Source organism: Natrix helvetica (assembly GCF_964273705.1).
Source record: "Natrix helvetica genome assembly, chromosome: 1".
In the NCBI taxonomy this organism is placed as follows: Eukaryota; Metazoa; Chordata; class Lepidosauria; order Squamata; family Natricidae; genus Natrix; species Natrix helvetica.
In genome coordinates this window covers 302,504,262-302,531,221 of record NC_138548.1, presented here as the reverse complement: position 1 = coordinate 302,531,221, position 26,960 = coordinate 302,504,262, and the positions used below count along the sequence as shown (strand labels likewise).

Here is a 26,960-nt window from a genome sequence, read left to right as displayed (position 1 = left end):
AAAAAAAAAAAACCATGGGAATTTCTGACCGTGGCTGGTAGTTTATCATTTATTTTCTTCATTAATTGAACATCTTTTGCGGTGCTGTGATATCATTTTATTGCAGCATTAGTTTACATCGGAAGCTGCTATGTAAACACAGAAGATACATAGCAATCAAACTGTATTTTCACTTTAATGCCCTTTTCAGATCGGAGAACCATTGACTGTGAGGGCTGCTCCTTTTCACTTGATTGTGGGAGGCGGAAATGTATTGGCTGAAACCTAAAAGTCCTGGATTTCGACATCCACTCTTAGGAGCATTTGTCATTTTTACCGCGCTAGCCAGAAAGTGATGAAGTAAATCATGAATAATAATAAGACAGCCTGTTCGGAAATAATCCCCCCCGCCCCCACACAAATAAATCCTGGCCCAACTCCCTTGCTCCTTGCTCCCCTTCTTCGGTGTTTCGTATTTTGACGCTGCCGCGTTTCTGTAGCGTGGCGCTTTACTTTTCCGAAAAGCCGATCAGATCTTAAGGGTGCCGGGACTGTCATTGGTGGAAAGTCAGCTAGCGATTGGTCGGCGGGGACTTGGGGGCGTGGCCGATATATTGCCCGCCGTGTTCGGGGGACGCTCGGAAAGTCTATTCCTCACCCCAACCCCCCAACCCCCCACCCCTTTTCTCGCAGTGCTCTTCCACGGAGTTTGGCTGCCGGTTTTTCTTATGACCAAATTGCGGAACTACTGAGGAGGAGACGAGACGAGACGGAAGGACAAACCCTGAGGGTGAGGATGCGGCATTGTAGGAGAACAGGAAGCCGTTTCCGCGCTGGGGCCGGAAGCGTGGCGCTCGGTGCGCTTTCTCAGAGGCACCCCGGAGAATTCCTGCTTGCTCCCTGCTTTTAATGCTTTTAGACAGTGGAGGAGGTAACTCCTCTTTTCTCCCCAAGCCGCTTCCCGTTTCTCTGCGATAAGAAAAACCGAATGTGCACTTTAGATACCCGAAATTATGAAGTGAAAAAATGGTAGATGTCTGTGTTGATAAACGCAGCAATAAACTATTGGTGGGTGTGCGATTCGCGCCGCTGTGGGTCTTTTATGATTCAGTCTGGCATAAGAGCCTGAAAAACGCGGTGATAAGTCGGGCTTAAGTTAGCGATCAGTTATTTGTAAATATATTTTTCAGGCAAATTTTGTTGTAGCTTAGGGTGGCTTTTACATAGATAAAACCTTCAAGGATCCGAAGAACTATTGATGTAAACCTAAGAAGACGAAATATGACAAGGTGAGTTTTAGCATAAATGTAAGATTGTTAAATTTTGATAACTGGAAAGTTAAATGCAACATATAATTTGAGCAACAGAAAGTCTAGGATTGGCATCTGGTTAAGTAATGTGTTACATGTGAAAATAATTCTCCTATAGCTCATCTTTTAAAAGCATTCTTAGTTACTTTACAATGAATACTATTGAGCTTGGTGGGATTATTTCTCAATAAAAATGGGTAGGATTGAGTTATGAAGTGCTTAAGCATCTTTTTGGATCTTGCCTATTTACCAAACCAGCCTTTCTCAACCTTTTCATTCTGAATAATATTTAAATCTCGGGGAACCCCCACCCCCCAAGTGCATAAACGTTATACTTACAATGCCCAGAATTCAAAACTATTTTTTAAAAAATCATGATTGCTCATGGAATATCTAGAGCCGCGATGGTGAACCTTTGGCATGCGTGCCCGAAATAGCATGCCCAGCCATCTCTCTGGGCACGCCAGCCGTTGCCTGTTGCTCTTCCGGGTTCCATCACTCACATGCATGCTGGCCAGTTGGTTTTCACGCACGGGGGAGCGCCAGAAATCGGAAGATCAGCTCCCTGGCGCACATGCACATGCCGGAAACCAGAAGATCAGCTTTCCGGTGTGCTCATGCACCCCGGGGAACTGATCTTCCGGTTTCTGGTGCTCCCGTGCATGCACACTGGGGAGCTGCTCTTCCGTTTTTTGGTGCTCCCCCATGTGTCTGCGCGCGCTCCTGTTCCAAAAAGGTTTGCCAACACTGATCTAGAGACTTCCCATGAAATCCTAGGGTTTCACAAAACCCTCAGTTGAGAAAAGGTACACTAAGGCTGTTGTAATATGTATTATTAAATCCAAATTCTTTATTTTAGGAACCGCTGCTCTAAGAAGTTTATGTAATCAAATTTTACAGCTTTTCTCTGGACTACAAATGGCTTAAAGTGCAATCCTGTGGATATCTATTCCAAAATAAGCTCTTCTGAATTCAGTTGGATTTATTCCCAGGTAAACATGTATAGGATTGTTGTCTGGATATAATTATGTTTAAATTCTTGATTTTTTTTCTTCCATTGTTTTTATGGGTTGGACAAATCATTGGGCCTTCCAGTAAACTTCCTGAAGTTTTTCTTTGATGCACGTGATAAAGATGCGTGCATTTGGTTTTCAAATAATCAGATCCTAGGAAATAGGTGAATGAGACCCTAATATAATTTGTTTGTGTTGCTCTACTGATCTCTTATGTTTCTTCATTATTAACATTTGGTTGAACTCTTTACTTATTTTTCTATTTGCCAGGCCTATGTTAATAGAAAATGTCAGTGAATAACTTCTTTGGAAATAAGAAGAGAAACAGCTCCATATTATATGATGTTGACCAGACAAAAATTACTTCACCTCTCCAGAGATCTATAAGCCATAATAATATTGGAAATCATGGTGAAGGCTTCCCACCAAACAAGCGTTACAAAAGTATTGTTTCATCCAAATGTAAAGAAACAGAAGATCCATTTGGGGATAATGATGATTTTACAGTAGATGACTTGAAGGAGATAGACATTATTTCTTCCCAGGCATTGACACTAGATGTTTCTTCAGAAACAAATTTGTTGAAAACGGAGCAAAATGCTCAGTTGTCTGTTTTTCCGAATAGCATCAATCAATTCAAAACACCTGATCAATGGAATATTACTCTAACAACTGAAACAAAACCATTTGGTATGTACACAATAAATACAGAAATCAGTAAGAGGCAGTGAATTGATATGAATCAAATATATGGAAAGAAATTGCAACAAATTCACTTTTATCTTCTGGAAATTTAATTTAGTTCATTCTTTTTTCTTTCTCCCCTACATATCCTTGTTGGGTAATATAATAAAAAATAAATCTATGTGAAAGAGCAGTGTTTTTATTTTACTGCATAAAAAACAGAGGATTGGCTTGTCACTTATCAATCCTCTTAGTAAACACAGTTAAAAAAAACCTTGTCTGTATAACTCGATAGGATGGAATTGCTTGCTATTAAAATTATCTTCCATTTTCCTAGCAAGAAGATATAACCATAGTAAAACCTAAGATTATCTGCTTTTGCCTATTTGTCTTTGGTTTAAAATTAAAGTTCTTAATATTTATAAAGAAGGCATAGTTATAAGGCTCTGTTAGCCAGATGTAACTGCCTATAATCACTCCGAGACCATATTACTGAATTGTGATAGTAAAATAACCAGAATTTGGCACTGATTTTTTAATTCAAACTTGAGATCATAGTGGAAACATTTAACTGCTCTGATTCCCATTCCAAATCAGATCAGAATGACCTTTTCTCGGTCCAGCTGCAGAGTTTATAGGGGTTATAAGAATGGGATGGGAGTAGGAAGTTATTGAGAAACAAAATATTTCCAGGTCCCTGATTTTAACTCTCCTGAAAAAAACATCTGAAATTGAGCCTAAAATAGCACTTTGGGGATTTGGGAGAAATTTTTTAAAGATTCAATTTCAAGTAGTTTGTATGTTTTCCATTTCTTTTCCCACCCTTAAGAAACAAAAGTAAAAAAAAAATGGACTAAAAATTTATCTAGCCCTTTACTAAAATCACATTACTAGATTATTTTCTATCTACAGAAAATAGCATACCGGTAGAAGAAATGAAATTTAAAGAAATATTTAAACTTGAAACACTCCAAGCACAATACAAGGAGGCCATGACAAAGGTGAGATGCAACTCATTCATGCTTTTTGTAATGTAACCAGGAATTAAATTCTAGTCCTGAAAGTTTTTGATGCAGCTTCTCTGTGTTCTTGACCATGTAATGTACATGCTATTCAGGAGAAAGCTTCATAGCGTTCAGTGGCACTTGAGCTAATTGTATATAGAATTGTAAGCTAGACATAAAAGAAACTGAAGCATGTATAGTTTTAAAACGGTTGCATAGTTAAAAAGGGACAATTTGATAAGAAAATTATGCATATGTGTGTGTTTACAAATATTCAAACATATATGTAAATTATGAGTGATTGAAAATGTGTTGATTTAATGAACAGCAGAGAGGCCATGTACTCATACAAAGTGCAAATAATTTTGATTTGTATGCACAACTGTATTACCATATTTTTTGCACTATAAGACACCAAAAAACTGAGTGGAAATGTCTGTGTCTTATGGAATGAATATTGCGTCACAGGCAGGGCTGTAATTGCAGCCGGTTGGTGCAGCAGTGATGACAGGCAGCAGCGGCAAACAGCCGCATATTGGCAGCTGGATCGGCATCCTGGAATACCGCTGATTGCAATGAATGGCAGTGACAGGAAGCGGCAATCCCCGCCACCTGGAACAACTGATCTGGGGATTCTAGGAGGCCGATCCAACTGCCGATCAGTGAGCAGTGATAATCAGGGAATGCTGGTGAAGGTCCAGCATTCCCTAGCGGAGGCAGGAGACAGAGAAGCAATAGCGCCATTTCTGGTCAGCAAGCCTGATTGGCAGGGATCCAATTGTTGCTAAGCTGACCGGTGGTGGGTTCAGTGGAGCGCAACTCGGACGAACCATGTGCTAGGGCTGGAAGGCAGAGGCAGATTTTTTGTTTTCTTGTTTTCCGCCCCAAAAGCTAGGTGCGTCTTATGGTCCAGAGCATCTTATAGAGCAAAAAATACAGTATATATCTGTGATGCAATATGGATTTTTAAAATCCTTATTGGTTTGTTTTGTCCAAAATAATAATTATTCAAAAGGAAGTAAATTTATTAGGACAAATATTGTTAATATAAGGAAGACCAGATTTATGCCTCAACAGTTGCCAACATTTGCCAACTTTCTGGGCTTGAAAGCTAACCATGATTGGGCCTGGTTAAATATTTGGATAGCAGAACTCCAAGGAGTTTCAGGGCTATTGTCTAGAGTTGCAGTTTTATAAATGAAAAAAGCTGGTTGCCATCTGTGAAATAAAGTAGCATAACATCAATATGTTTGAAAAAAAGAGTAGTTTTAGAAAGAATAATTTTAATGCTATTATTTGACTAAACATTGATAATTAAAACTATTGTTTTTCTATTTTAATCTTATGGCTAAAGTAGTCATAATTGCATTTCTTGAATTGATCTCAACCTTTTAAAATTATTTGCAAATACCCAAATCCATCTGAATTGATACAAAATCTTGAAGCTATCTGTATGATATCTTTGTCAGAATGTATTATTGTATAATAATACATTAATCGGAGCTAATGTCTAATCATTTTCATTGCATGAAAAACAATTCAATTTACAATTGTTATTTTTCTATTAGGATTTTGAAAAAAAAAACATTTCATCCGCAAATAGTTTAATTACATTAATTTTTAAATTCTTGTGAATTTGCAGTTGAAGGAAATGCAGGATGAAATCCTTATTAAAAATGGAGAAATAAAAATTTTGCGGGATTCGATGCAGCAGATGGAATCTACTGTGGAGGATCAGCGGAAATCATACATATTACTGGAAAGAGAAAAGGCTCAGTATTTAAATGAAAAAGAAAAGGAATTCTCCAGAAAGGTACCATTTAACAAATGACCAATATAAACTGCGTTAAAACTTCTGAGATGTAAGAAGTCCTTTGTTGAAACTTCTTTTTTTCCTTTTTGGAATGACTTTTAATCATAGATGCTTTTTTAATCATAGAAATTTTATTGTTGAAAATAACCAGCCAAAATAAACTCACTGGCCCTTTTGCTGATGAGCAATGGCATGCAAACTGTTTTTTTCCAATGTTGTAAAAGGACAAATGAAAACCAGTGTAGAGGATAAAAAACATTAGGTCAGAATTGTTGTGATCCTGAATGGTGGCCTTGAGCCAGTCACCCTCTCTCATCCCTAGGAAGAAGGCAAGGGTAAACCATTTTTAAAATCTTGCCAAGAAAACTGCAGGGACTTCTACAGGCAGTTTCCAAGAGTCAAGAGTAACTCAAGGGCACATTGGGGAAAAAATGTGTGGCGACCTGTTTGATGTTCTGTTTCCACTCTGGCTGATCTTATTTTTCCATTTATTTATTGAAAGCAGCCCTTCAGTTGAAACCGACGGGGGTGGGATTATTCTGCTGAAGGACTAGGGCCTGGCATTGAGCACCAGCCAAAGTGGAAGCCTTATCGCATGTCTAGAAGGAATTTGGATCCATGTCCCTTGCTGGAATGCCTCTCGTCCATTCCAGACTAGCTCCTTTTGGTTTTGCTGACGTTAATGTTATTCCAAAGCTCTGCAAGGGGGATTTCAAAAGTCAGATTTGCTTCTCTGATGTCAGTGCTGCTGTTCAGTTTCAGACCCCCTAGAGGGAAATGTCATAAAGCCAACAGTGCTCTGAGAGACTTCCAGCAGTCAGAGGAATGCAGGCTGATTATGTGTGTTTGGTTGTTGTTTTTCATAGCTAAGTAATATATTCACGCAACCTTCTTTTATATATATATAAAGTTAATTGCCCTGTATGGAATTCTAATAGTAAGGAAATATTTTAAAAAAACCTTCTACATATGGAAATGTAAAATATAAGCCAAATGTCTTACTATACTCATTAAGCTTTTGGTACATCTTATCTCAAGCATCCTTGTTCCTCTTGGAGTTTAAAACAAGATGATTGTACAAGCACTCTGTACTATTACACTGAAAATGAATAATTTCCACAATATTTTTAGCTAAATTGCTATAATAATTGCTTCTGCTGTCTCTTTTTTGTGCATGTGTGCGGAAAGAGCAAAATATTTATGCTTTTAAGAGACAAACTTTTTATTATGTTTGTAAATACTGCGTTGCGTTGGCCTGGGAATACTAGCACTTTCTCAGAATGGCAGAGCATACCATATTTTTCGGAGTATAAGACGCTCCGAAGTATAAGACAGACCTAGATTTTGGGGAGGAAACAAAGGGAAAAATATCTGCCTCTGCCTCTCAGCAATTTGCCTCCTTGCAACAAACAGTACAGACAATATACACTGTTTGTAGTGTTATATTTCATACTATACTTATACAGATGCTGTTAAAATTGATGTGCTTTCTGGAAGTATAGTTATTCTCTGCTGTTTAAAAGAATAGAACTTTTTAAAACAATAGCACTGGGCCTCTCCAGATCAAATATTTATTTTAAAAAGCATTTATAGTCATTGACATACCTCCTTGCAGCAAACAGCCTGATTAGCACAAGGAAAAAAATCTGTCTCCCAGCAATTTGCCAAGTGGAGTAAATAGCAAGTTTCACTTTCAATTTCTCTCAATCATCAGCTGTTAGAGGCTGCAGGGTTTGCTATAGCTCAGTGATGGCGAACCTATGGCACGTGTGCCACAGGTGGCACGCAGAGCCATTTGTCAGGGCACGCGAGGCGCTGCCTTGTTAGCTGGCCAGCGCGCATGCACGCGCTGGCCAGCTGAGCACCCTTTTTTAAAGCCATTTTTCGCCCTCCCCAGGCTCCAGAGGCTTTATAGGAGCCTGGGGAGGGCGAAAAGAGTCTCCCCCGCCCCCCCGGACGCCCTCCGGAGGCGTCAGGGAAGCCTCCAGACAGTCCCTGAAGCCTTCGGAGCGCTTAAAATGACCCTCCGAGCAAACCGGAAGTCACTTCCGGTTTGCTCAGAGGGTCGTTTTGAGCGCTCCGAAGGCGTCAGGGAAATCTCCGGACGGTCCCTGAAGCCTTCGGAACGCTTAAAACGACCCTCCGAGCAAACCGGAAGTGACTTCTGGCTTGCTCGGAGGGTCGTTTTGAGCGCTCCGAATTCGTCAGGGAAGCCTCCGGACGGTCCCTGAAGCCTTCGGAATGCTTAAGCCTTCGGAATGCTTAAAACGACCCTCCGAGCAAACCGGAAGTCACTTCTGGTTTGCTCGGAGGATCGTTTTGAGTGCTCCAAAGGCTTCAGGGACCGTCCGGAGGCTTCCCGGACGCCTCCGGAGGGTGTCCGGGGGGGGCGGGGGAGGCTCTTTTCGCCCTCCCCAGGCTCCTATAAAGCCTCTGGAGCCTGGGGAAGGTAAAAAAAAGCATGTAAAAGTGGGGGGGAGCACCTGTAGTGCGCGCATGTGCACTGGGGGTCGCACATTGCATTATGGGTGCGGCACGCCCACACATGACCCCCCTGCGCTCCCTCCACTTATGGCACGCGAGCCAAAAAAGGTTCGCCATCACTGCTATAGCTTATTGAAGCCGCCCAAGCCCCCGTTTGCTGCAAACAGGTAAATTGCTGGGAGGCAGAGGCCAAAGGGTGGGGAACGGTGGGTGGGTGGGGCTACATTCAGTGTATAAGACGCACCCAAATTTTCACCCTCTTAGGGGGAAAAGGTGCATCTTATATTCCGAAAATACGGTAATCTTTTCACTGTTTTGATGAAAAAGCCATTAGCATTGATTTTGGGGTAACTGGTTGGAGCAAAAGTATAAGTGAAAGCGAGGAACGATTTGCAGGCTTGTTTCATAGTTGTATATTGTTTTTTGTGCTCAGTGGAATTTGAAATGTCTAATTCTTTGCTCTTTTAGTTACAGTCACTGCAATCTGAACTACAGTTCAGAGATGCTGAAATGAATGAGCTGAGAACAAAGATTTTGAATTGTGAAAAGATTAAACCTGTGACCCCTGTTTCATATACCAGGTACAAAATAAGATGGAGTTTGTTTCAGGGAGTTTGGTTACTGAAGAATTTCTTTACCTCCCATTTACAGCTGAAAATAATGAATTGCAGAACAGTTCTTTTACAAGCTATAGAACAGACACTATAATTGAACACATAGAATAAAACTCAGAATTTATTTTCAGAGTTTTAATGCACAGGTTGCTGCTCTTATGCTTGGAGGATATGCCATTATGAAGAGATTGCCTTTTATTTACGAATGCCTAAATTTATTATTCAGATTCTTTCATTGGGAAATATAATTAATTATAAATGTTTAATTATATTTTTTGGGGGGGGGGGAGAAACCTTTAAAGTTTCAAAATGAAATGCCTCTATGCAGTTAATTCAGACTTTTTCCTTTTTAGTCCTAAGAAAAGCCCCTCTAACCGTATGAAAATCGAAAAATGTACTCATATTGAAAAAAAAAGTTACCCCACAGAAGAGTCTTTTGGATCTCAGATATTACCAATACCATCTTGCTCCAGGAATCAATCCCATGTCCAAACTCCTCAGCAAAATAGTGGTAGGTAGATTTTTGGTGAACTTTTTATTTGATGGTGGTGAGGGTGGAACAGTAAATCTTAATTTAGCATATCTTTGTGGGTGATTGTAAGAAGTTTGAAAAAGAAATTGGAGGGAGGAGAGAGAGAGAGACCGGAAAAGAGCACAGGAACCACCAAGAGAAAATGAGCAAATTAGTAATTTATCTCATAAATAACAATTTAGCCGGAGAAAGAAATCAAAGTATAAATGTTTCAAATCATTAAAAGAGAATTCATCATAATTAACTGATGCATTTGGGAAATTCCTCATATGTATAGGGAAATTCCAGGATTCTATACCCAAGACTACCATTAGCAATATCTCACTGAAATCTATATAGTTCCTGCTCCTTTGTTCTTCCCCAGCTGTGTGGAGCTTGGTAGCTCTAATGCAGGGAACAAAATTCCTGTGGTATTCACATCATTTTATGGTATTTGTATAATGGTGTCATTATACAATTGATATAATTTGTGTAACAACAGCATTGGGGATGATATTGTAGCAATGCGGAAGGCCATTGTATTTTAAAGAGCTTAGTGCCGTATTTTGATTTCTCCTGCAGATTAAGAACATTCTAGAAGTTTAGAGCTCATTCTGAGCAAACCTGCTTATTCTTCACTCTTGCTTGCTGAATAAAGGAAAAGGGGAGGGGGAAATTTTCACACAGCTGCAAAGCTTTCCTTATCTGGAAAGTTCATCATGCATTCATTCCCATCCTTGAGTTATGCACCCACCCACCCACAGATACTGAGTCAAAATTAGGTCTTGCTGTCTCGTGACCATGGAAGCAGGGCCACAAAGCCCTGGAGCTAGATTTTAATTTTAAAAATCGATTAAAACTCTGAGCCTCTGCACAGGTTTGAGTGCTCAGCATGGGCACCCAGAGTCTTGGGATATCTCCGTTGCTTGACATGGGCAGTTGAAGGGAGATTGTTTTGTTTGGTAGATTTCTTTCTGCTTAAATTGCTTGCTACAGTTAAAGAATAAAGCTTGAAATCTCCTTACTGGTGTATTTATTGTCTCTGGTTCCTCAAAGAATCAATTGTCTTAATACCTGCCCACTGCTGGATCTTGGCAAAATGGATGTACCCTCTGATTTAATGAGTAGTTAGGAATAGCAGACATTCTTTCCCTAGTTGGTCCATTAAATTAGTACTTTTCTGTATATAACTGTGCCTCATTTAGGAAAATAGTAATTTTGCTGGACTTCAGTGAATAGGGTCAAGCTTAGCCTGCATAGACATTAAGGAAAGTTGTGAAGCAGTTACTGGTCTTTTTCTAAAAAGATTTCTGATGATAGCTTCTGGGATTCCATGCCTGACATGAATATGCAACTGGATTCTCCTAATTGCGACCATTATACGGTTCTGAAATGCAGTTCCATGTTTCCCCAAAAATAAGACTGGTTTTTATATTAATTTTTGCTCCAAAAGACGGATTAGGGCTTATTTTCCAGTTAGGTCTTATTTTCAAGGAATTGTGGCACTAAATGTGCCTGTCTGGCTAACAATCTTAACGGGCTTATTTTAGGGGTAGGTCTTACATTATGAGCATCCTAAAAATCATGCTAGCGCTTATTTTCTGTCTGGGTCTTATTTTCAGGGAAACAGGGTAGTTGGAGTGTTTTGCCCTGTTTATATTCTGAAGTTGAAAATGCATTTCAAACCTGTATGAGTTAAGTCAATCCCAAAAACAGATTGCATTGTGCTAGAAGGGCAACATAGAATAGGCTAAAACAAATACTGTTTGATTTATTGGATTTTTCTATCTAGACAGCAAAACAAATGTCCTTGTAACTGAGCCAGTGAAGCAAGAAAAAAGTTTCAGCTGTCCTCAGAGACCAGGTAAATTCAACTAAGAGATCTTGTGACTATTTATTTACTTACTACAATTAGAAACCTGTATGAATTAAAAGCATAGTCTATTTTAATATTAATTTCAACTATACTATATGGGGGGAGATGGACGACATGGTTTGGGCAAATAAAGTAAAAAAAAATGTGGTGGATCTGCAAATCACTCTTTAATTTATTAATAAATGTACTATTGTATTTTTGTTCTGCAGTGGAAATGAATTTTTTCCAAAATCAATAGTGAAGTGGAGACTTTAAAAATCCTTTACTTTCATATTCTAGATTCTGAATACACTCTTTCCAAGAAGGTTTTCTGCTTAGCACCTTGAGTTATAAATTAAAGTATATATAAATAAGGAAAAGCAAGTTACTTTAACTTTAAATGTTAACAGGCTTAGCTTAATATTAGCACCAGCTGTTCTGACTATATTAACATATTTCTATTGATACACATTTTGAACTAAGTTGTTTAAGGTTTTCCTAGTTACCATATATGTAGGTTTTAGGAGACCTTGGCATAATCATCCATTAGTGTTGGTTAATAAATATCTGCTTGACTAATCCCTAATCAGCTTTCTAAAGGATGAAACCAGAAATTGGAAAAAAAGAGTATTTTTTTTAATAAATTTGAATTTTCAGTTAGAGCTAAATCACCCTAATTACATTCATGAGTTAGAGTAGTATTGCTGCTATAACTTTAGCATTTTTCCAAAAATGGTTATTAAAATTAACTAATTGCTTTTCTCTTATATAATAGAAGTCTTGCTTATATTATGTGAGGTAATGCTAAGTCCAGCTCAGGATTTTTCACTTGGCACCTTGTAAATGTTTCATCTAACATCCAGGAAACAGGTGTGGATGGTGTCTGAACCTGCTTCTTTTCATAAGCACTGTGCCCTCTTCTGAATGCAAGCTAAATCTATTTATTCTCACACACCAAACCAAATGCCACAACTTTAAATCATATGGTATTTCTTTACTCGGGGATAGTGAGCATCACTATAAAATGTACCAAATAGGTAAATGCAAAAGAAGAAAATACATTAACTTGGGCATACGGTGGGGAGGAAGACAATGTTTTGCTATAAGAATTTATATAAAGCTATTAAATATATAATGATTATCTTTTTTACTTCCCCAAGCCAGGATTTTAATCAGGATTTCTTGCATAAGACGTAGCGGCAATGTTTCTCACATAATGCAAAGTAACAATGCACCGAGCTAAAATTAAGCAAAGTATATTATTGTTAAACACCCTCTGTATCTTGCTTCAGTGTGTGTCTTCAGCCTTGGATTTATCTATTGTAGGTTCCCTTTTACTAAATGCACTAATGAAGCAGCCCCTTGTTCCAGGATCATCGTTAGGAATCTGCAACCTTCTTAGCAGCAACATTGAAGCTTGGTCTGGATCTGCTATGCAGTCTGCTTCTTTCAGTGTGTAGGTTTGCCATGTTCATCTTTTCTGAAGCAGGAAGAAATCAGATTGCCGAAACAGATGGGTGGATATTTTGGGACAGCATTTTATCAGATGGAGGCGGCTTTACCTTTTGTCATTGTTTTTAGATAACTTGATTGGGTGAATCTAGGAAGTAAGCCTGATCTTGCTCTGCTGAGAATGTTAAACTTTTTTTTCTCTTTGGTGGAATTTTATTCCATCATAGTAGACAGCAACAGAACTTGAGGGATTTAATTACTCAAAGTAAGTCGGAGAGGTTTGGTTTTTTTTTTTTTTTTTTGACAAATATCCATTCATTTTTTGACCTCTCTGCTGATTAAAGTGTGCCTCTAGTGGCATAACATTTTATATATTTTATATCTTTCCCTATTGATGCTAACCATAGCATATTTACCAGACCTGCTGGTCCAGATGAATTGTAAGAAATCCTAATCCTTCCTAGTTAATTCTAATAGAAGATATAATTTGTATCCTTAATGTATCTTACAAATTAAAGACACACATTCTCTTTCTCTCTACCACCACCTCCTCCTCCTGCCATATCCGTCACCGGACATTGGCAATCATGTTGGCGATCCCCTCCTCACAAGCAGTGACAACCATAATGCTTATGTGGAGACTAATTTACAGCACTTTCTGTAGGAGAAAGAATATTAAATTAAGACAAACTCTCCTTACAGTATATTCTTAATTTCCTTTCCAAAAAGTGGCATTAATGTCCTTGAGCCCATTTGCCTGGAGCATGATATGTGTTCTAGTTTCAGAAGATGCACAGAACATCACAAATGGTACTTATTTTTTCCCCTCTTGTTTTCTTAGAGGACCTACACCAACATTTAGTAACAAGATTTCAAGCCCTCAGGAAGGTGAGACTTCATTGAGAACTACTCAAAAACTTGCCTTAACTGGATTGAATTTGATTGCTGCAGATGGAAGCTCTCTGGAAGGACAACAAAACAGAAGAGATGTGCCCCATCTTAAGTGCTTTAAAATTCCTGGAGCAGTGCATCTTCTCCCCCTCCTGGAACTTCACATTGGTACCTATATCCAAGTCCTCTTGTCAATGACGAAGATTGGGAGCATTTCTTCTGGAAATCAGTCTGCTTGTTCATCTAGGACATCTTCAGGTGCAGCTTCAAGCGTAGAGGAAGCTTTATCCACTCTTGAAGAGTATGCACTCGTGTCACTGGGCATTCTTTACTATTTGGTGTTTTATAGCTGGGAAGTTATTAGTACACTTCTGTGCCGTGATACAAAAGCAGATTGTAATCCAGGAGCTATAGACATTTCTGAGAAGAATGAGAGTGTGGCTTGCAGTAAACAGGATACAGCTAATCTTCAGGAAACCATCCCAGAATTAGAGGTTGCCAGTTTGGACAAATCTCAGCATCCTTTGTTTAAGAAGCTACTACAACTCTTAACCTTGTGTGTAACATCAGCAGGATGCCAGAGGTGCCATATCGCAAATCAGTGCCTAAAGGTTTTGGTGAAATTAGCTGAAAAGTCAACAGTTGACTTATTAATAAGGTAAAAGCATAGCTGGAATTTAATCCCACTTTTATTTGTAAATAATTTTGTTTCATGGCATTCTCACATGACATCACTCATTTGATTAAAAATATGCAGGTTGATTGTTTTGTTCTGGGTTCTAAAACAGCCTCTCCCAATCTGGGCGTCCTCCAGATGTGTGGCGTCAGCTCTACAAATTGGCAGCCAGTGCTATCCATTGCTGAGAACTTGGGGAATCAATGTCATCACATCTGGAGGGCACTCAGGCTGTTCTGTATCTTCTAAGCATTATTGTGAAATATTTGGAGCAAAGTTATGCTGACAGCACATCCAGGCTGAAGCACCTTGTGTGAGCCCAGGGGGGGGAAGCTGATTTAAAGCAGGGCCAACAGGTATGGTGTGTGACCTACATGTCCTTATGAAGCATCTTTGGATCTGAAGTGCTTCAGGTCTGTTCTGTTCTCTTCATGGTTAATTTTGATTGCTCAATATGAATCAACTGCTGGAAAAATCAGACACTGAATGGCATTTTCTTCTGTTTTTCTATAAAGTTTTCAGTGCTTGTTCAATAGCCAGTCACAGATCCTGCTTCGCTGCATATCTTCAGAAACTCCCTTGTTTGCTGTCCTTCTTACTGTTAGGATGTTAAGTTTGCTTGCTGAGCATCAGGAGCTGGCTGCTCGGTTCTGTTCACGTTCAGGTAAGGAAGAGAACATCTTAGCCATCCTACTGCATTAATAAAACACTGACAGTCCAGTTGCATATTGATAAAACACCTTTGGAACAACCATGACCTGGATGACTGACAGTCGACATAGACATCAGCTAACTTCATAAGGCAAACGAGCATTTTAAAACATGGTTCCAAAGTTTGGGTGTTGTTTGCTTGAGGATTTCTCTATTTCCCTGTTTATTTTAAAATCTTTTGATACTTATCAAAATTTTGGGTCTCTGTGACTGGTGGCATGTATCATTCTGTGAAATAAAGTAGCTTTAGAGATGGTTCTAGAAACATATCAGCTTGATTGGAATTACTTTTCACCTTCCAACCCTGTAAGTAAATGGCTAAAATCAGTTTGCAAGAAGAGAATATATATTTTGTCACCAGGATTTATGTTTTAAATATTTTACTATATTCTTGGACATTTAGGCGTCCAAGCAAATTATCTTGCTTTCAGTCCACCTGGGAGAAAAACAGTATGTAAAATCTAAAAGTACTGAAGTGGTCATGTACTTATCACAGGACAGCCAAGATAGAGAGTTATAATTTCTGCCCAGATGGTTTACTGTGGTGCAGGACCACTGGTGCAACCCAGCTCCTTTGCCCATAATATTTTTGAACAACTGACACATTCAAGTGGAGTGAGGAAAAAGAGGAGACAGATACAGTCAGATAGATGAAGTTAGGGAAATTATGGCTGAAATGCTTATTTCAAAAGTGCTCTATATTAGGAGTAAGCAACCTAACCCTCAGCCAGTGGTAAGGATTAAGGGACTTGTTTCCAACACTAGGAGGGCACCCCTTTGAAGGTAATAATGTTTCCCCCTTCTGAGGGAAACACCTGGCGTCCATTTTGAAATGAATTCAAACCATAGTGTTTAATTTTTTGTCATATAGAAAATGAAGAGCACACTGTATTCAAAAGAGCATGGTAGTTTTTAAAACATTGCAGTCACATAAATGATAATGTTGACAGGTTATACCTCATTCTTTTCACAGAAACTTGCCTACTTTTGGCATTATACATGTACATCACATCACGCCCTGATAAATTAGCATCTGAAGAGCTTTGGCTGCAGTTGGAACAAGAGGTAAAAGTATATTGCATATTTAAAGATTAATAAAAAGACAGTTCTTTGAACAGGAGAGATTAAATGCAGGATTTAAGCTTTTGATATAATCGTATTATAAAAATACAAGTTTATCTTTATCTTGTGTTCCAACTGAAAACCATATATTTGTATCAGTTTGTAAGCCTCCAAAGATATCTGAGCTATGGTTCAACTTTTGGGGGTGGGATGGAATTAACTTTTTTTCTGAGTATGGCTGGAACCAAGTTTACGTAATAGGGCAGTGATGGCGAACCTATGGCACGCGTGCCACAGGTGACACGCATAGCCATTTGTCAGGGCATGTGAGGCGCTGCCATTTTTTGCCCTCCCCAGGCTCCAGAGGCTTTATAGGTGCCTGGGGAAGGAGAAAAGAGCTTCGCCCCCACCCGGAGGCCCTCCGGAGGCTTCATGAGCTTCCCTGACGCTTCCGGAGGGACTTACGGTTTGCTCGGAGGGTCGTTTTGAGTGCTCTGAAGGCTTCAGGGACCGTCCGGAGGCTTCCCTGACGCCTCCGGAGGGCGTCCAGGGGGGCCAGGAGGCTGTTTTCGCCCTCCCCAGGCTCCTAGAGCCTGGGGAGGGTGAAAAAAGGGGGGGAGCCCCTGTAGTGCGCGCAGGCGCACTCGGGGTCGCACATTGCATTATGGGTGTGGCACGCCCGCACATGACCCCCCTGCTCTCCCCCCACTTATGGCACGCGAGCCAAAAAAGGTTCGCCATCTCTGTAATAGGGAAATGTAATCAAAATACATTAGTTATGCTAGGATGAGGGATTAAACTGAACTTAAAAACCTGATGTTCAGGACAGTTACTTGAAAGTCTTCTCTCCCTCCTTTTCCCCTGTTATTTCAAGCACATTTGTTTAGTAGGCTTGGGACCAGAGAGATGCAGAGTTTTCCTTTATTTTGATACTACATGTTTTATCTTTTAAAATAAAATTTTAAAAAGTATTTTATGTTCATTTGTCTTAGACGGTCCGTTTTCTGACCAAGTGTACGCAGTGTTGTAGATCTTCTGTTTTACTTGTGGGAATAGATTGCCAGTGCACTTCTGAGGTAAGCCACTGAAAATTCCATTTATGGTCATAGTTTAATACTACCATATTTTTCGGAGTATAAGACCCGCCGGAGTATAAGACGCACCAAGGTTTTGAAGAGGCAAATGTAAAAAAAAAGTAGGTAGGTAGATAGAGGGATATAGAAGGAGAGAAAGAGAGAGAAATACAGTAGGGAGGGAGGGAGAGAGAGAGAGTAGGTAGGTAGGTAGGTAGGTAGATAAAGGGATAGAAAGAGAGAGAGAGAAATAGAGATAGAGAAATACAGTAGGTAGGTAGGGAGAGAGAGGGTAGGTAGGTAGGTAGGGAGAGAGAGAGAGAAATAGAGAGAGAGAGAGAGAGAGAAATACAGTAGATAGGTAGGGAGAGAGAGAGAGAGAGAGTAGGTACCATGTTTCCCTGAAATTACGACATGTCCTGATAATAAGGCCTTGCCACATTTTTCTGGTGGGCAAAAATATAAGTCCTCCCCCGCAAATAAGCCATCTGGGCAACCACCCACCTCCGGCCAGGCAGAGCGCCACTCACCAACCTAGCGGTATCCCGAAGGTGCCAATACACAGGAACCGGAGGGGGCAAAGGTGATCACGTTGCTTAGCGCCTTCGGGATACTGCTAAGTTGGTGAGCGGCTCTGTGCCCAGCTGAAGAGGGGGGTTGCCGGGTGGCTGCTTTCTTGCGAGCGGGCTCCCAGAGAGCCGGGCACAGTCTCATGGACGAATGGCTGTGTTGCGCTGTTGCAGCAGCGCAACACAGCAGCCATGAAGTGACCATGCTCATGAGCAGCCACCCCGCAAACCCCCTTTCCAACCGGGCACAGCACCATTCATTGACCTAGGGATATCGCCAAGTCGCATGAGCGCCTATTTGCTGCTGCCTGGCTGCCGCGGCTTGGCACCTTCGAAATGGCAGTGAATGGCGCTCTGCATGGCTGGAGAAGGGGGGTTATGTGAGCGGCTGTTCCGCTCTCGCTCGCGTGCCTCCCAGCCTCATGATGCCTTGGCCCAGTTCTCTCCGCAGAGCCAGGGCAACTCTGCTGCTGCTGCCACTGCATGGCTTCTTCTGCGGCTTCCAAACCGAGTCTTCTGGCAGTGGCCGCTCTGGGTGTACGCTCTATGGTTGTACGCTCTGCTGGCAGCTGACCCGCAACCATAGAGCGTACACCCAGAGCGGCCACTGCCAGAAGACTCGGTTTGGAAGTCGCAGAAAAAGCCATGCGGCATTAGTGGCAGCGGAGGTCCCCTGGCTCTGCGGGGAGAGATGGGCTGGGCATCATGAGGCTGGGAGGCGCGTGTGTGAGAGCGAGAGCGGAACAGCTGCTTGCACAACTCCCTCACCAGCCATGCAGAGCACCATTCACTGCCATTTTGAAAGCGCCATGCCGCGGAACCAGGCAGCAGCGAACGGGTGCTCACGCTGCTTGGTGATACCCCTAGGTCAGTGAATGGCGCTGTCCCCGGCTGGAAAGGGGGTTTATTGGGTGGCTGTTCATGAGTGTGGTCGCTCCATGACTGCTGTGTTGCATTGCTGCGACAGCGCAACACAGCCATTTGTCCATGAGGCTGTGCCCAGCTCTTTGGGAGCCCTCTCGCGAAAGAGCAGCCGCCCGGCAAACCCAAAATAATAAATCCTCCCCCTCATAATAAGGCCCAAGCCATATTTTGTGTGTAAAAAGAAAATAAGACCCTGTCTTATTTTGGGGGAAACACAGTAGGTAGGTAGATAAAGGAAGAGAGAGAGGGAGAAATACAATAGGTAGGTAGGGAGAGAGAGAGAGTAAGTAGGTAGGTAGATGTTTCCAGATGTATTTATCCATTTGCTGGAGGAGGAAATTGCTGACAATCTGCAGCACCTAACTTTGTTCCTGCTAGCACAGCACTTGATCAATGTAATTCTCATCAATCAGTTAAAGAGCTTTCCAAAAGAAAAAGAAATGTTTTTGCACTATGCAAACCTCCCCAAAACGGCCCGTTTTTCGTGAAAACGGCCCGTTTTTTTTTCAAATCAAAGACCTGAATAGCCTTGAGGGGGCTTGCAGAGTGATCCTGGGGTGGGGTGGGGGGGAATCGAGCAAAAAATGGCCTGTTTTTTGTCAAAAAAAAATGCACACATAGCCTTATGGAGGCTTATAGAGTGCTGCTGGGGGCTGGGGGGGGGGAACAGCCCGATTTTGCTTATTTCTGCCCTCCCCAGCCCCCAGGAGCTCTCTGAAAGCCTCCATAAGGGTATGCACAGCCATTTTTGTGAAGGGGCAGAGTTTCGGGAAGCAAAAAATGCTGTATTCGATGTATAAGACGCACCCAGATTTTCAGCCTCTTTTTTGAGGAAAAAGGTGCGTCTTATACTCCAAAAATACGGTATATGCTTTTTTTTCACCTGAAAAAAACAACATGACTCCGGTGTTATCCCTTCAGTCTTACAGTCAGGGTATATTGCTTAAGTATACTTTGTAATCTCCAAACGTTGGTCCTCTTATAATAAGAATCTCATATGTCTGTATTACAATGGTACTATTCCAAAAAGAGAGCAATTATAAATGTAACAGTACACACCCCAATCTCTATGAGAACTGTACTCTGTTTTCTTGCAGGCAGTGAAAGCCCTGATAGTAATGTTACATAGGCAATGGCTTTTGATCAGAAAAATGGAAGGAATCGTGTTGAATGGATATGAAAAGCAAATTGTACAGTTTTTGCGGGACGCTGTTTTGCTTCTGCACGGTCTCTCCCAGAAAGACAAATTTTTCCACGAACATTGCCTAGAAGTGCTCCACCAATATGAGGGTGTCTTGTCTGGGGTTACAGCAGTCCTGAGAAAAGGGCAGCATTTAAAAGCTTGTGAAGGTGAGACTCCTTGCATTAAACACGGGATTACTAAGGTGAACAGTGATCTTCCACCTGCAAGTGCATGCAAATGCATTCTAACATTCACTCATTTTCTCTTGCCATAATATAGCATAGAAGGGCAACTGATGCAGAACTACGTTAACAAAACCTGTGCTATTTGGGTCCATTGTCATTTGCTGCTTCTACAGTATGTAACTGCATGGTTTGCCGTGTCATGGGCATACGTGATACTCATTTTCATTGAGTCATAAGATTTGTATAAGAGCTGTTTTTTTAAACTAATCAGCTCCTGTCAATAGTGACAGGCATCACATTATCAGAAACCCTTTTCAAGGCCATATTCTTTCCCAGGACTAGTACTTCAAATACATGGAATGGAATGGAATATTATGAAGCAGCGTGAGGACCAAGAATGATAAAGGATCTGTTTCATTGAACGTTTACTTTTCCTACATTCCTGCGGAACACATTTTGTTTCCTACTAGTATGCTTGTGGCTTTTCAAAAAGGTTCTGGCACCACTGTAATTGAGCCATTAGATGATCTTATTGTTTAGCACTCACTTGGCACTCTGCCCCTTTTGAATTTTTAAAATATGGATGGGAAGTTTGACACCATCTTCATTTTCAAGCTGCTTTCTTTGTTAGGAGCATTTTGCTTTTGGCCTCATGGTCCTTTGTGCCCTCGCAGCCATTTTGGCACCCACGACATCCTCTCTAAATTCCTGCAATCCTCCCAGGTAAAACAGACAGGAAACACAACCAGATGAGCTAATTCTACTTTATTGTAAAGCTATATTAAACCAGACAGGAAACGCGACCAGATGGAGAAATTCTGCTTTATTGTATAACTACCTAAACAGAGTTTGAAAGTATAGATCTCCCACCGACTCTTTTCACTTCCTGATCCATTAGGACGGGACCTTCCTAAGTTTCCTTCCTTGACCGTGAAGCCACTGGGGGCTTCAACCCGCCTCTTGTCTGATCGTTTCCTTGGAAGGATGTCTTCTCCTCGTTCGTCAGGGTCATTCCCACATACTGTTATAATTTCAGAAGTGTGCACTGGCTCCAAAGCAATGGGAGTAGTTTAGAGATTATCCTAAAGTTATTTGGGTCAAACTTGTTAATACTGATTTTTTTAATTCAGTACAGTTGAATCTCTTTGGAAGGAAATACCCTTTAATATGTGGCTGATAAAAGTCCCCCCCCCTTATAAAATAGAATTCTTCATTGGCCGAGAGTGATTGGACTCACAAGGAATTTGTCTTTGGTGCATATGCTCTCAGTGTACATAAAAGACAAGATACATTCGTCAAGAATCATAAGGTACAACACTTAATGATAGTCATAGGGTACAAATAAGCAATCAGAAAACAATCAATATAAATATAAATCGTAAAGATACAGTACATTATAAAGTATTGTTGAGGTGTATGCATTCCTTGTTTGTAGACACGAAGTTTGCATTCTTCCAAATAAGATGATTGAATTATTCAGCTCAGGAATGGCGCTCTCAAACTCTTTTCTCTACCTTAACTTGCTGAAAATTGGTGACATTGTTTCTTCCCATTTTGAAGTGAGAAATGAAAAAGTAGCCCAAATCTATAATTAAAAAGCAAATTTCCCAAACTTCCTGTTCAGTCTAGGGTTCAGAATTTTTAAAAATCTTTTGAATCAAACTCTTCCCTCACTAGTGTTCTTAACTGATAACCGTCACTGCTGAGGCCCACCTCGGCTCCATGGAACTTCTCTTGCAGAATAAATCCTTACTTTCATTGGTAGCAAAGGAAGTAGATGTGAGCATATTAATCAGAATCCTATAAGGGTTTCTAAAACAAGCAGATTTTATGAAACATCGTAGAGATCCAGACAATAAGATGATATTAATAACTTCAGTCTTTCCAAAAAAGGAAACAAGATTACTAGGTCTTTTTTAGTTATCCTCATGAATTAGAATGCTTTTTAATGGAATAGTTTCATCCCCAGGTCTCTGCAGTATTATTGTTGTAAAATGTACTCTTGTTTTTGAATTAGACTGTGTGTCCCACTAATCTTCCTTTCCAAGATTACACCAGCTATTTTATAATTTAGGGGAGTAACTCATTTTTTTCTGTCTTAGGAAAGCTACTTTTGTTGACTTTAGAGAGAAAACTCAGCTGTTCATTCTTGGAGAAGAAACTTACACTTTTAAATCCTTTTTGTACCTACTCAGTGACAAAAGTGTATTTCATAGATGTAACCTTTAAATCCCGTTCCATTATTTACATATATCAGATTCATTAATTTCCAGAGTGGAAACTCCTGGATCCACCCATTATGCATCCTCCTGACATACACTACAAACCTCTGTCCTCAAAAGTGTGGAATGCAATCCCTGATTCATCATATGTTGCCCACTTTTGATCTAAATTAGTGTTGTCTTGAGGCTGACCGCATGTCTCTTGGGGGTTTTAGATTGCTATGGACTGAACTTGGACCCCACTTTTGATAAGCAATATGCTCTTCTGCTAAGCTATGCATTTTCCTATCATTTGAATAATGGCTAAGCCAACTAGGAAGGTTTTGGAGATGATTCTCATACCTTCACTTTGTAAATAAAAGTGTCACAGATTGAATACAGAATTGTCCCTTAAACGTACAAATGTTAAAAGGTGTTTTCGGTACGCTAGTATTTTCAGTATGCAAAGATGCACATTTTTGGGTTCATTAGTTTTCACAAATATATATAATCAGGAGGGAGCATGCAACCTATTCAGTTCCCATCAAGAGGTCCATGACAATTCGCAACAGCCAACTCATCAAAGCTAACTTGCCATGGCCAACTTGCCACAGCCATCTCACCACAGGACATCTTGCTATGGGACAGTTGTTACGCTAATATCAAAGAAAGGGTAGAATAAAATTATTAAAGGATTTAAAACGAATGAAATGTGAATGGCAAAAATTAAAATATTTTTTATTTATTTTAAATAATTAAATATAATTGTAAAATGACCTGCAGCGAGTTATCCCATGGCAAGTTGGCTGTGGCGACTTATCCAATGGTGAGTTGACAGTAGTGAGTTGGCTGCAGCAATTTGTCCATGGCAAGTTGGCCATAGTGAGTTGGCCACAGCAAGTTGGCTGTGGTATCTGGAATGGCTGTCCCATCCCTCCCCCCCATCAAGCTAGCCTGCATTCCAATTGAAAAGAATGGAGAGGGTAGCAACTCCAGTTTCTTGAGGTCACCAAGTTGCCTACCTCAGCTTTACTAATCTTTCAGTTATTACTCTGCATGATGGACAGGAATTTGACTGTATTAAAATACTGCTAAATTTACCGTATTTTTCGGAGTATAAGACGCACCTTAGTTTTTGAGGAGGAAAATAAGAAAGAAAAATCTGCCTCTGCCTACCAGCATCCATAGTATTCAGCTGACACATGGTAACAAGGTTAGCCAATGAATAGGCATAGCAACTAAGTCAGCCAATGAGGGCTATTTGGACTCTGAAATTTGCTGTATGAGCAACAAGGAGACAGGAAGGAGCCTGGCTTAGATGAGAACTGAAAGTGAAACTGCTTGTGTTTTGCTTGTATTTATTGCTACCTTGAAACCTACTTTTGTTATTGCATTGTATATTATTATTATTTTGAATTCTGCTGAATCAGTTACTCCGCTTTCTGAATGTGATTGCTGCTGCAAACTGACCAGCCAGGTCAGCTTCAGCACTTATTGCAGCCTGATTCAGCACAGCTGATTGGCGGGCTGATCGGACTGCCGGGATACACCCAATCAGCTGTTCCAGGCTGCAGGGATTGCCACAGACTTGCTGCTCCATACCTCACGGTTTTAGCCTCTGGTGGGGGTGGGTGGGGCTCCATTCGGTGTATAAGGCGCACCCAAATTTTCACCCTCTTTTTTTGGGGGGGAAAGGCGTGTTTTATACTCCAAAAAATACGGTAGATAATAGCAGTGTTGAAGAAATATGTTTTTTTAAAAAAAAAATCTTATACGTTCTATGTTCGCTCTTTCAGAACTTGCACTGGATGAACTGTATCCTTTGGAGCCCGAAGTCAGTGACCAGGAAATGGATTGTAGATAATCGTCTTTCAATAATGTATTTGTTTATTTTCCAGAAAAGGTTACTATTGAAATTTGATTCAATGTGCTTTTTAAAATTTACAGTGTAATGCATAAAACATTTCAAATATTAATTATCAGAAACCATCACATTCCAAGCAATATATTACTTTTGTATTGAATAAATTCCCATAATGAAACATACATTCCCAAAGAATATATTAAAAATGACATCTATAATATTATTCTCATTAAATCGCCAAGTAGAACTTGATGAATCTCATTTCCTTAGAAGTTGATAATGCTTTATGAATTAGTAGAGATTGTGTCTTTTTTAATCAACAAGGACATTTTAACGTGTGTTTCACTGGTCCAGTTAAAGAAAAATGCTCATGTTTTTGAAAACACAGTTTCATATCTGAAATTCTATACTGTATACCAATGGGTAAAACTGAAATAACTTGTGTTTATTTCTGAATAAATCTCTGTAAATACTATAAATGAAAGGCTAGAAAACCCAGATAATAAGTATTTGTAATCTATGAAAGGAATGGTAAAAGAAATAAATTCTAATTTTTTTTCTATTATTAGAAATTATAGTTAACATTCTGTGTTTTCTAGTGTCCATCCTTTTGGAGAATTGCAGTTCGTTTCTATTCTCCACAGGAAATATTTAAGTGGGATTTGGATTCTGTATATCAAATACCATATAGAAATAAAAGGGATCCTTAGAAGTCGGATGAAGTTAAAATGTGCTGTAGTAGCTTTACTCAAGAATGGCTTGTGTATCACAGTAATACAGTCCCAGAATTTTAGCATTCACTTGTTAAATGAGAAAAGCACAGCTTAATAATCAACAGTTTATTTTTATCCTAAAATTAGTAACCAACATTTTTCATTAGTTTCCTCTGTTACATATCTTGTCTCAATGTGAGGAAATATACCCTATAGTATTATTAATTAATAATAATATTAATTTTCAGAATCTCTTATTTTGTATTGTTGCAGTCTATTGTAAGAATTACATACTGTAGTTGAACATTAACATTTAACACTCTATGACTGATATTGAAAAAGTAAGCAGTATTAGACTGGATTAATATTGGTGGGAAGTCATGAGGCACCTTTAGGCTGAAGACAAGGAAGTTTTTAAAGAAAAATATATAGGAAAAGGTAATGACAAACCACTTCTGAATTGTTGCCAAGAAAACAAAACTGATGCTTCCATTAAGTCACCAGGATATTTTACTCTGCAAGTTGTTCTAAAGGTGCTTTTTCAAGAGGCAACTGGCGACTACTCAGCAAGTTATCTGTCTGGTGGTGGTACTACAGCTCCAGGCATCCACAGCCAAGCTGTTGTAATGTTTATGCTATGAATAGGATAGGATAGGATAAACAGTTGGAAGGAACCTTGGTCCAACCCCCTGCTTAGGCAGGAAACCCTATACCATTTCAGACAAATATTTAACCAACCTCTTCTTAAAAACTTCTAGTGTTGGAGCATTTACAACTTCTGGAGGCAAATTGTTATTAGTGTCACTCCGTTCAACTAGATCTTAAGATATTGAATGATCTATCCATGATTCCCACTCTGCACTCCACAAGCACTTTCCTCCCTTTTTAAAAACTTGCAACCATTTTCATTCCTTGAGGGTTAGGTGAAAAAAAAAATCAACTAAACCACCTTTTTTTCTTGCAGTTGTGAGAGTATTTTAAGTCAACGTTATCTTAGAAAATAGTATTCTAAGAAGACATTCCACAGTAGAGGGCCATTTGAATATATATGTATTTTAAAGATCATGAAAAGTTTGAGCTTTCTTGTGTTGTGCGGTTTTAGTGAAACTGGAGGATAAAGGATTTACCTTATGAATTCACTTTAATTATTCAGCGGCAGAATTCAAGTAATCATTGACCAGTGACTCACTAACATTACAATTGTGCCATTGTGAATGTAATGTCAACATCTCTGTTATATAAACCAGGGCAATAAGTAAAGCCAAAGATTCAGTGTGGTAAAAAAAAGACAATTTGAATGTCATGTTTGTTCAAAGTTCAGTATCAGTATGTTGCATATGGATTTTAGTGGCCTTATTTAGACGCTGGTATGATTCAGCAGAAGTAGAACTGAAGAAGCAGCTCAAACAGGGCCTTGGAGTACAGCAATGAAGGCTGATAAGCTGACTTGGCTGATAGCCAGGACTCTTGTGAAGTCCAGATGTAGACAGCATTTCTATCAGTCAAGCCTTGTATGTGGGAGGTGGGAGGGAACCCACCACTTCAGTTGCTGGGGACATTCTACCTGTCTGACCTGTGAAAGAAACGTGGCAGCCCCATTTTAGTAAGTGTTGCCGAACATGTTATTTGGAGAGTGTGCTAGTTTTGGAGAGAAACATGATAATCATACAAAAGAGTCTTGTGTGGTTGCAGTTACCTGGTGTTAGAGGGTGAAGGAGGTGAAGATGATAATGGGAGGTTTCCCCTGGCAGAAGAGAAGCAAATCTCAGATAGGAAGACACATTACTTCCAATGTGGCAGACAGATGCTTGGAGTTTTTGAAGTACCTCAGACCAGGAAAGGATGGGAAGGCCCAGAGGGAGATGCACCACACAAGGTCTATGCAGAGTCTGGCCAGCTGCCAAAGATCCAAGCAGAGAAGACATGCTGAGTCCTTTCCACAGCAGTACAACCAATTCCCCTTCCATCTCTTGCTTGGAAAATGGACTAGAACAGGGGTGTCAAACTTCCGGCATCACAGCATCATGTGACATATTGAGACTCCCCCCCCCCTTTGCTAAGCTGGGTGTGCGTGTGGCCAGCCTGTGACACATCTGGTCCATGGGCCACGGGTTTTTACAGCCCTGGACTAGAAAAAAAAGATGAAGAAGCTGGTAATTTAGTAATGGAGCAAGGGCATATTAACTGAA

General features: G+C 40.1%; 1 protein-coding gene across 2 annotated transcripts; it reads left to right on the top strand.

Annotated features, from left to right (window-relative positions):
• The first annotated feature begins 725 nt into the window (after positions 1-725).
• ATRIP (ATR interacting protein) lies at positions 726-25,950 on the top strand. 2 transcript variants are annotated; one of them, XM_081935287.1, is made up of 15 exons: positions 726-1,268; positions 2,149-2,281; positions 2,587-2,992; positions 3,899-3,987; positions 5,633-5,803; positions 8,756-8,868; positions 9,255-9,412; positions 11,205-11,276; positions 12,594-12,723; positions 13,561-14,268; positions 14,802-14,950; positions 15,971-16,062; positions 17,052-17,135; positions 19,723-19,975; positions 23,991-25,950. In XM_081935287.1, exons 3-15 carry the CDS (start codon positions 2,590-2,592, stop codon positions 24,056-24,058), a joined length of 2,490 nt encoding a protein of 829 aa, XP_081791413.1. In that variant the 5' UTR covers positions 726-1,268; positions 2,149-2,281; positions 2,587-2,589; the 3' UTR covers positions 24,059-25,950. The 2 variants fall into 2 exon arrangements, with proteins under 2 accessions (XP_081791413.1, XP_081791412.1); XM_081935286.1 differs by having other exon boundaries at positions 726-1,272.
• The last annotated feature ends 1,010 nt before the right edge of the window (positions 25,951-26,960 follow it).

Excerpts from the sequence above, each read along its gene's own strand:
- ATRIP (XM_081935287.1), top strand. The coding sequence starts at position 2,590 with ATGTCAGTGAATAACTTCTTTGGAAATAAGAAGAGAAACAGCTCCATA. Across the intron at positions 3,988-5,632 it reads ACAAGGAGGCCATGACAAAG|TTGAAGGAAATGCAGGATGA; the intron begins GTGAGATGCAAC and ends GTGAATTTGCAG. Across the intron at positions 9,413-11,204 it reads AACTCCTCAGCAAAATAGTG|ACAGCAAAACAAATGTCCTT; the intron begins GTAGGTAGATTT and ends TTTTCTATCTAG.